This window comes from Cebidichthys violaceus, unplaced genomic scaffold, assembly GCF_023349555.1.
Source record: "Cebidichthys violaceus isolate CVI_PGR_0920_01 unplaced genomic scaffold, fCebVio1.0.p SCAF_19, whole genome shotgun sequence".
Lineage (NCBI taxonomy): Eukaryota > Metazoa > Chordata > Actinopteri > Perciformes > Stichaeidae > Cebidichthys > Cebidichthys violaceus.
In genome coordinates this window covers 3,873,949-3,884,568 of record NW_027176361.1, presented here as the reverse complement: position 1 = coordinate 3,884,568, position 10,620 = coordinate 3,873,949, and the positions used below count along the sequence as shown (strand labels likewise).

At 42.6% G+C, this 10,620-nt stretch overlaps 1 protein-coding gene across 2 annotated transcripts; it reads right to left on the bottom strand.

Annotated features, from left to right (window-relative positions):
• Positions 1-74: 74 nt before the first annotated feature.
• Positions 75-9,981, bottom strand: tnk1 (tyrosine kinase, non-receptor, 1). 2 transcript variants are annotated; one of them, XM_068713276.1, is made up of 14 exons: positions 9,593-9,981; positions 7,144-7,322; positions 6,124-6,194; positions 5,838-6,026; positions 5,201-5,353; positions 4,818-5,095; positions 4,609-4,735; positions 4,286-4,432; positions 4,043-4,137; positions 2,909-3,157; positions 2,370-2,434; positions 1,241-1,740; positions 1,029-1,124; positions 75-556 (listed from the first exon to the last, which is right to left on the bottom strand). In XM_068713276.1, the coding sequence occupies exons 2-14, from the start codon at positions 7,304-7,306 to the stop codon at positions 404-406; spliced, it is 2,286 nt and encodes a 761-aa protein (XP_068569377.1). In that variant the 5' UTR covers positions 7,307-7,322; positions 9,593-9,981; the 3' UTR covers positions 75-403. The 2 variants fall into 2 exon arrangements, with proteins under 2 accessions (XP_068569377.1, XP_068569378.1); XM_068713277.1 differs by having other exon boundaries at positions 7,144-7,318.
• Between the last annotated feature and the right edge of the window lie 639 nt (positions 9,982-10,620).

Below are 10,620 nucleotides of genomic sequence, written 5' to 3'. Positions count from 1 at the left end.
CGCATGAACACAACACAAAGTTCCTTCTAAAGTGTTCCCATTAGAGTGTGTTTTACAAGATACAGCACAGCAGCTCAGCAGATAATCACATTTATTCAATAAACAATCATTTCTCATACAATATATACAAATGCATTAAGATACAAAAAATATTTGCAAGATGCACAAAACGTGCTGAACAGCATCTCATTACAAATAAAAAAACAGTCTTTTTGCAAAATTCCTGTTTCAATTTTTTTTTCCTTTTTACATTCATACAGCTTCACTGTTCTACTCGTATATGCACTGGACCTCCCATCTGTCCCCATAGTTGTGTTGGGCAGCTTCCAGTGCCAGAATTGTAGCTGAAAAAGTCGACCATTTATGAATGAATCAACGTCAAAAAATCAGCTAGAAAATCCCTTCAGACTCGTCTTTCTGTACTAACTTGGGGCCGCTCCTCCTGTGACCATCGGATCAGGTAGCTGCTGGCCAGCTGCAGGTTCCACTGGTATTTGGAGAGGATCTTCAGACAGTCTTCTCTGGAGCAGAGGCTCAGCAAGTACAGCTGCTCCAACTGAAAAAGGCAAAATACAAACATTTTGAGATACGTATATCCATTAACACCTCAAGCATTCATGGAGAACAAGACCGACAAAGAAAGATGATCGTTTGCTTTCTGAGGGCTGAAACATTCAGGTAAGTTGCACCTCTGTGCAGGTGTTTCCATCAGCATTCAAATGCAAAGCACCTGCTGTGAAATCATTGTTGAGGGTGTGTCCTGGAGTGCAACATGCTTCAGTTTTTAATTGCAAGTTGTTACAAAATCACATGTTAAAAATTTCAGCAAAATGTCAAAAATATGAATGACAAAATTCCGTATTTGTAATTGATTAAAGTCACACTTGAAAAGAAGCAGACATTAGTATACATAAGGTTAGTCTACATTAAAGGTGAGAATCCAACTTGGTGACACATTGTAGATTTGCTCTATTTATCTAAATTAAATACACTTTCACAAACTAAACGTCGTCGTTTCATGGTCTGACCTTGAGGTGTTGTTCAGCTCGCACTGGGTTCCAGTCATTACGTTGAAGTGCAGTGTGAACCTCTTCAATGGTCACCCCGTGAACCGCCTCCATGATCTGAGCAAAGCAGAGCAACAACGCTTGTACTTGTAATCCATTGAACACGTTTTTACACAGAAGACGCCAAAAGATTATTTTGATTTTGATTATTTTGATTTTGATTATCGTGTTACCTGTGCGGTGAGACTTTCTCTTGTGATCAGCGCATGAGGCTTATCTCGCTCCCTGACTCGCTCCCTCTCTCGATCTCTCTCTCTCTCTCTGTTGTCCGTGAGCTCATCCAGCTGCGGGGTTGAGCGTGCCATGTGGGCCATTTTAGCCAGGTTGGAGCCTCCGATGCCCTGCTGAGGTGGGTAACGCGGTTGAGGCTGAGGCTGTGCCTGCGCCGGAGGGGGCAGGACCAACTGTGGAGGCCATGAGGGGCCTGGGATCGGGTGGATCGTTGGCTTCCTCTGGGGTTTCTGGTTCAAGCGTTTCAGGTTGGGGGGCGGCGGCCGGGGAGGCGGCGTGATACTGGCCTCGCTGAACCGCCGTGGGTCCTTCTGCATCAGCGCACTGTGAGCTGCCATCACAGGGGGCATGAGTCTGCCGTGCTGATCCACTCTGAGCGCTCCTACTGTTTGAGACCTGGGCCGCTGTCCGTTCAAAACGGACTCAAGGCTCTGAGACATACCTGAAGACACAGGAAGGCCTTTTTAACGCACATTTCAACATTAATCTTAAAGAGGTAGCAAGGGATCCGTGTTCAGAGTGTAAGTGGGCATGCTAGGAGCCTGATAAGGCCACCAGAGGGCACACTGCTGAGAATGAACAAATACATAAATTCAGCTACTACCTGGTTGTTTAATAACTTCATAACAAGCAGCATTTTAGAGTAGAACGCCATGTTTCTACAGGCTATAGAGCTTATTACTGGAGCTGAGCAGTTTTGACTAAATGTCACTGTTTACAGCTCTGAGGGTTTAATGCAAAGTGTAATATGTAGTAGTGATGCGTGACATGATTTATGAGAAAGGTAAAATCATTGGCGGCACTTAGGAGGGTCAGCAACCACTTTGTGGTAGCTAATGAAGATGAGAATAAAATAAATAAATCATTAAGTAATGAGGATATGATTGTCTATTTTAATGCGGCCTGACTGGGAAAATACAACATCAAGGATATGTTAAGTACAAGAATTTAATATTCAAAATCCCAGATGATAGCCAGTCATATCATGATGTTAAAATGATCCTGATATAAAGTACATCTCACAGCTTAACTCGCTACAGTCTGTGGCTGCTTTTATTTATAGTTACTTACCTGCCATTTTCTGCAGATTGGAGCCCTGATTCTCCCTGGCAGGGCCCGTCCTCCAGCTGCCACCGCTGCACAGATCAGAACAGTAAACACATTAGGAAAATCACAACTAGCAACTTTTTTTCTTTGTTTTGTAGTATTCTGAAGACTACATGAGCAGAACAGCTGCAAAGGCTACAAGGCAATAAAAGTGACACCCCCCCAAAACCCTATTTTATTTGAGCCAGTGTGAGAGCCTGACTGCTTTACTGCTTCAAATTTATGTCGGTCAGTGAACTCTTCTTCCCCCGAGTCATTTTACTGCCATGCCAGTTTTTATCACATGCTTATTTTTATCTCTGCGGACTGACCAAACCAATACAAGGTACTTTCAGTTCAGCCTAGATAGAGTCTGACAGCACACAATGTTGTGCTCTAAAAAAGACAGCGACAGCTAATGTGAGGTTTTGTTTGTCCCTCCAGATCGACATCTTTGTAGAAGAAGCAAACACGGCAAACAGCCTAAGTAAGATGGAGAGGAATGAATGCATGGTGTCACTGACTCGTCCAGCTTATCAGGTGCTCCCCAGGAGCGGTCGTGTTTGATGTCTCCGTGCGCCGTGTGGTGCAGGCTGCCATTCAGCGGGGTTGAGATGTAAGGGATGGCAACAGCCGGGTTGGGCCCAGGGTTGCCTGCAGTGGCAACGACGGCAGCAGGAGGGAGTGAAGCTAGAATCGCAATGAAGCTAGCGGGGAACCAGCCGACTGCCAGTGTCTTCTGGTTCTGGCCTCTCCACTCACTGAGCTCCAGGCTGCAGGGAGAGAGAGAAAAAATTGTATTTGTTTAAAGTGAGACTACTGGGATGTAACTCTGGCACAAGTAGGGATGAGTCTTAAGTCAGTGAATTAGCAACCATAAGTTCCTGGTCATACCAGACCAGTGAGTCTGTAGCAGCAAAACCAAAAAAAAGACGACAAATGTTATTTAGTTTTAAATAAAAAAGAGAAAGAGAAATAAGTTAAAAGTTTGCTAAAGAAGACCGTGGGATGCGGCTCTGAAAAGCTAGTAAGTGGACCTTTAAGCTTAGTTTACACATACAGTTCCCAAAGGTCAAGAATAAACTTAATGCTAAAAACAAACAATGTTATGATTAGTTTTATTAATAAAATGTAAATGAATGAGTCTCTACCACAGTACTGTAGAACTTTCAATGTGTGCATTTTACTTTTTATTTTGCATTAATAACACCAACATACTCATTGTGAATTATGTATTGTTACACCGCTTTATTGAGTCAATTTTAATGATATTTAATGAGTTAGAGAGTGCACTTAACACTTTGTGACTTAGATTTAAGTGAGGGGTTTCAATGCATGACTTATTTTAATGGCCTGTTGAGGCCATTTCAAAAGGAAGAAACTATCTATTTTAAGTTGCGTGCATGTAGGTGTATTTTTTGTTGCTTGAAACGTGACTGAATGAAAAAAGGCTGCAGACAGCGAGACAGTGTGTCATAGCTGATAGACTTGTTCAATCAAACAAAGCAAATTTGCGTTCAAGGACTCCATGAGATGAGGCCTGGAATCCGGTTTTGAGAGGCTGATTTAAACCCCTGCTTTATCTTAACAAAGGCTCATTGTGCTGTTCAAAGTATTTCCTTTACTCTTTTGGTCCCACCCTCCTTTCTCTCACTTACCCATGGTCTATGACGGTCACAAGGTCGTTGGCCACAAGTGCAAGTTTTCTGGGTTCAGCAAAGTCTCTTGTTGCTTGCACCTCCAGTGGTTTAGCCTGCAAAGGCAGACAGAGGTGAGGAAAAATAAAACAAAGATCTACTGAAAAATCATGCATTTCGGCAGCATTTTAAGGAACAGATTCTTCTGATGAGGCTCGACAACAATCGCGCCTCCTCTGAAAAGCTTCACATTGAGTTGCAGACCTCTGCTATCATTTTGGTGAGCTGGACGAAGTTCGGTCTGTCCGCGGGATTACAGGCCCAGCACTTCCTCATGACGGCGTACAGTTCTTTGGGGCAATCCGGCGGTTTCTCCAGGCGCTCACCCTCCCTCTCCACACGCCACAGAATCTGGATCGGAGCGAGTGAATGACACAGACACAGACTCTGAGTCACAGAGCATATCACAAAATCCAATGGCATCAGGGCGGGGACACACATTCCAAACACGAAGACAAACACGCTGACTGGCATACAAACACCAAAAGCAGAGCGTGAACGTTCGCGTGGAGCTGGCACGCGTGTACCTGTCTGCCTGACAGGCCGAACCAGGGCTCTTCACAGAAGGTGAACATCTCCCACATGGTGACACCGAACATCCACACGTCTGAGGAGTGGGAGAAGGTGCCGACACGAAGACTCTCTGGAGCGCACCTGCAAGAAAAACAGGTAGACAGGTAGAGGATTAGTGAGAATTATTTCCTCCTCCACCCCCCATTTTCCCAACAATCCTCACCATGCAAAAGGGATCCTTTTGTGTGCTGTCATCACATAGTGATCCGTCTCTTGGCTCAGGCCTCTCATCAGGCCAAAGTCCCCGATCTTCACCATCTCCCTGGACGCCAGCAGGACGTTTCTCGCAGCCAAGTCTCTGTGGATGAATCTCCTCGTCTCTAGGTAGTCCATGCCCGCCGCGATCTGGGACGCGAAGACCCAGAGGCGGATCAGCGGGTACTCGTACTGACGCGAGCGCAGGATGTCGTACAGTGAGCCCAAGGCAGCCAGCTCTGTTACCTAGAGGAATGGAAAATAGGTCATTGTGTATTCAAGCTCCTGAACACACCTTAGTTTGAATGAATCCATAAATTATCTCCACGTTTAAACATCCAAACGTCTTACCATCTTGAGGGGCTGTGTGAGCACCACGCCATAAAGTCGGATGATGTTGGGGTGGTCCAGTGACTGCATGGTGGTCACCTCTTGGAGGAAGTCTGTCAGTGTGTCCGTCTGCCTGGACATGCTGCTCCTCAGTGACTTTACTGCTACAGGCAACTGAGAGGAGTGAAAAGAGAAAGGCTCAATCCCAATCCTGCCTCTAAACCCCCAACATCTGTTTTTTCACACAGAGACTACCATGCCATGTTGACAATCCCAAACCCTTTCCTTGATGAGTGGTGGCTAGTAGAGGAAAGTTGTGATGTGAATTTGCACATGACTTTAAACCTACAAGAAGTGATGACTGTTTCTCCTTTTTGCTCCTTTTTGGTCTCCACCATCTCTTGAGGGAAATCTCTGGCTTTTTATCTGCTAAACGCTCCACTGTGTTCACCAGCTAGTCGCTAACTGTGTCTGTTTGCTGGTTGGTGCTGAGCCGGTAGTGTACAGTAGGTTTGTCGGAGCTTTTTTGAAATAAAAATAGCTGAGTGCTGCAGTTATTTTTTGGGGTGTCGTATTCTCTGTATCTGTACAGGATATAAAGCATCATTCTTTTTTGCAAAAACATGCAAAAAAGAAATTCTACAAATCTGTCCCTTACCACTCTGCCGGTGGGCGTGTGCCACTCTCCCCTCTTCACCACCCCAAAGGACCCAGAGCCCAGCTTCTCTCCCAGGATCAGCTCGCTGTCCTGGATCAGACTTGGAAGAGCCCGGCTAGCGCCCTCCTGACCCTGAGCCGGGCCTCCGCTCCACTGCTCCCCTCCGTCCCGATCACGACCACTGGCCGTCTTTGTGCATCAATGAATGAATAAAAAAAAGTTATTACCGATTACATTTAGCTCTCACACAACAAGCATGAACTTTAATATACTACATGTGTCAGACCTTGGGCATCCCTGACCGTGCTCGGGAATTTATCTTGTAGCGTTTCAGAGCATCCCATAATCTTCTTTGTGCTGGCAGGGGGAAAAAAATAATGTAATTATATCCAACATGACAAATCTGTTTGATTTCAAAACAGCCTTTAGATATAAAGTAAATTGTTTTATATAAATGTATTAACAAATGGTGTTCGTTAACAAAATTCCTTTCATGGTTTGTGGTGTAACCTCATAAAAACAGCTGATATGCATATTTAATGAATCAACTTATTGATTAACAGAAAATAAATTTGACAACAGAGATGTAACCTTGAGCTCTGGAAATTTGTGATGGATGATTTTTACTATTTTATGTCATTTATAGACAAAAAAATAATAATAATAACATTTGTAAAAAATAATCAACAAATAAATTGGTCAAGAAAAGATTTATTTGTTGCTGCTCTACTTCATATTAAAGTTGAAAAGAGGCAGGACTGGAATTGAAAGAGGGGAGTGAAGTTGCTGTTAGTCTACCTGATTGACTCGTAATCATACATCTCAGTAGATTACTTGATCTGCTCTGTGGTTTTTACTCTCTTTTAAATGTCTGGTAGAGCTGCAAGAATTGGACGATTAATTCATTTTGAAATGGAGAAAAGAGCAAAACACCAAGACCATAAATCCTAAAAATGTCATTGCTTTAATGAAACAAGGTGAATCACTTTATGGTGAGCGTTTGATGACAAGAGATGTGGCTGAAAGGTTTAGAATAAACAAGTAAGCGGACGTTGTGGTAAGATTGTTTTTTTGTCAAACATTATTTTTTGGACCATTATTCCATCAATACTGTAAATCCAAAGAACATTTCAAAGACAAACACTGTACTGTGGGTAAACAGAAAACAATGTTTTTGTACCAGAAGCGATTCAAACTCTAGTTCTTCGTCTTGAACCAAACATCAGTTACTGATCTTGTCTGATAAGACAGACACTGTATTGATTTGTACCCGGCGAGGATGACCAAAGGAGTCGATCTGGCTCACCGGGTTTGCTGATCCCTATTTGCTCCAGGTCGGACTCCTTGACGTAGTTGAAGTGCTCAGCGCGGCTGATGTTGAGGCCATCTCTGACGCGCAGGTAGAACTTCTCCAGCTGGACCTCGGCCAGGAGATGGTACAGCCACTGAGTGTCCTGGTCCATCAGCATCACCCGGCCGACCTGCCTTGAGGGTCAAAGGGTTACACAACAGTTGTGAGACATTTTGTGTATTTAGTGTTCAGCGTTTCATCTAAATTCCTTCCATTAAATCTTGTTAAAACGTCACGACAAGAACAGAAATTTAGTACTCAGTCACGTTTTCCAGTCTGGGAACCTAAAAGACACAAATACGAACCAGTGCTCTATCTGGGTCTTCCTCATCTCATTAAACAGCCTCCATTAAATGAGCCATCTCATTTAATGGTAACTTTGCTCCCACTTGGGCCTTGTTATTAGGTTACCATGGAGACCTGACAAAAAGCCCTTGGTGTGGATTGTTCTGTGTGCCAACTTTTAAGAGGGAATCTCTCACTGGCAAAGTGTTTACTCTCTGCTGATCACATTTACTATCCTGCATCCTTTTATAACCAAGAGAACGTGAAAGTAGTGTCATTTGAAGGCAGTTATCCACCCGAAAGAGAATAAAATCACACAAGGAAGAGGAGCAGTTGGCTGAGGTGAAAACAAAAGGAAACAAAAAACAGACATAAAAGATCCTTAGAAGCACAAACAAGTGGAGTCAGTATCAGTGAATCACAGTGAGTAACTGTTCACTGCGCTGTGATTCATTTTGAGCCTCAGAGGCAACAATCCTACAGGGAATGAGGAAAAAGAGAGCGCTGGAAACCTAAGCTGTGTGTTGTTTCGGGGCACCAGTCGGACTGGATCCTGTTCACAAATTACTTATGCAACTGCTGAAGTGGTGATGTGTGTTGACAGCAGTATGACAGCTCCTGAAAGGCTGATTGGAGCTTCATTTTCTCTTTAAACTAAACTATCTTTTTATTTGCGTTTCTTTAACATCTTTGACAATCAAGCAATTGCAGTGTCCAGAGTCAGAGGCGCAATAATCAGGATGATAAAGTTTTCTTAACTTCCTTATTGCTTAAAAAAAACTAAAAGTTAAAACACAGCGAGTTCTTCTTTGTTACTAAAGGGTTGTGCAGTCAATAAATACCTCTGCTTATCAGCCCAGCAGGTGTGAGTCAGGGAAGAACTCCTACATTCCCCGGTCAGCTACCATGGGAAAAATGAACATCTACGCTAAACAACTAGCAGAGCCAGGCAACTGATGCTTGAAAAACCAGACAAGTGCAAGAGGGCACTAGCCTGGGCTTGCGTTCATTTACAGGGACAACACCCAATTATTTTGCACCCAACTTGAATGAGCCTGAGGAAAATTGTCTGCATGTCACACTCAACTCCAAAAGGAAAAGATTTGGTCAACAAAGAGACCTCTGTGATCCTTCTCTTTATGTACAGAGTGATCAATGTTTAACCTGTCCAGCTACTGAAAGCCCCTCTCAGCCTAAAGGCATGTGTTAAATGTGCAACTATTTAGTTGATAGCTTTATAAGGCTGAACAGTAACTAGTTGAACTGGCCTGACTTATCTTACAGGGCATTATCTGCAACTTCAAATGGCCAACAGTGTTGTTTGTCCAGCACAACTGCACTTCTGTTGTGGAGCATTTGTTTACGCTGGTGACGCACGCTGCCTCTGGCTGAGCCCAAGAAGAAAGCAAGATCAACCCCTCATCCATCAGTGACAGAGCAGCTCTAACAAAGCTTTAATAGAAGATCACACTATTATTCTGATCTGTTATCAAAGAAGGGAAGACCGTGCCTTTAATAAATGACACCTTGACACGGTGTATGTGTTAATATATGTTGTTATTGGATTATTGTCAGTGATGGATTACTGTGTAAGTAGGATTTTCATGTTGTAGCTGGTGGATGTGATTAATGATGATAGTTTAATCCATAATAATGCAACATATTTCATTAAGCTGTCACATTAATGTGGGAAGTACAAAGTACAATATTTCCCTCTAATATGTAGTTAAGTAGAATAAAGTAGTATGCGATTTAACCTCAAGTAAAGTACCATACAAGTACCATACAATTGTAAGTACATTAGCCAAGTTTAGTAGAAACTTCTATTCCTTTCACTTAATTAATATTGTGTAAATACACACAATAGCTTCATTTGGGATAACGTCTAATAATAATGAATTCTCTATTCATCTCTAAAAGGATCGTTAATATAAAAAGGCCTTCATGTCAATGCTTTTAGAAATACATTTGCTATTTTTTTCACTAAGAACTTTTTAAAAACCTGATATGTTCATAAACTTTCTAACTTTTTTTTTGTTTGTACGTATTTCCCCAGACTGTCCGTCCCTATAAACCCGGTCACAGAGCGATAAAACCCGATGCATCAGCTTGAACTTACCGTCAATCAAAAATAATAAAAAGTAATCCGGTTGTTGACGGCTATATTTCGTACTCAAACACGCCCCGAGACAATTGATCCATGTTGGCATCGAAACCTCCGGTAAAGTAGACGGAGCACTCTTTCCACAAATCACAGCTCTTCTTTGAATCCTGAACCACCTTCAAATAATTCACCATCTGATAGATTCAGTCGGGTTATCTCAAAGATGTTTTTTTTTTTTTTTTTTACATTACATGTTTCTATGAGTCTCTACAAGCTGGTTTGAGATCTACCTGCGTGTGTTCCGCTTCTTTCTCCGCCTCTTTCCCTCTCCCTCCTGACCACACCTCTTCCTGGCTTTTCTTACCTGAGCTTTCAGCGCAAACCTCCAGCCAATATGAAAGTACCTGCACAGGTAATAACGTTAATGACATAAATCATCAGCACAGAGCAGTAATGTAGGTCACCAATACCATAACCGTGTGGCAATGTGGTTTAACCATGACAGCGAAGGTAAACACACATTGTTTGAATATTTTTTAAATTTCACACAGGATAGAATCAAGTGTATTTAAGTTATAGTTAATTAATTGCTTGTTTTTTCAGTACACAAAATGTACCAAATTCAAATGAATGCTAGGTTTCTGTATGCAACACACACACACACACACACACACACACACACACACACACACACACACACACACACACACACACACACACTGTAGTATAGGGCCTTCCTAATAAAGTTAGCTTTAATCTTAACATTGGTGGCAACAAGTGGATAATGAATAAGCTCCTCAGTAAGACGCAACACACCCACAACGTTCAGCGTCTAAAATGACCATAAAGTTGAATCGACTCATCTGTAAAACAGTTTCAACATGACGTGAACATTGACCTCCATGAGGATTCACTGCAGGCCCGCTGTGTTGGACTCCATTAGTTTTAGCGAGGAGCATAGGCCTAATGAAAGGGGAATTTGAATAAGAACAAGTTAATTATCCGATGACTACACAGCTTCATTTGTTATGTGTTGTGTTGCT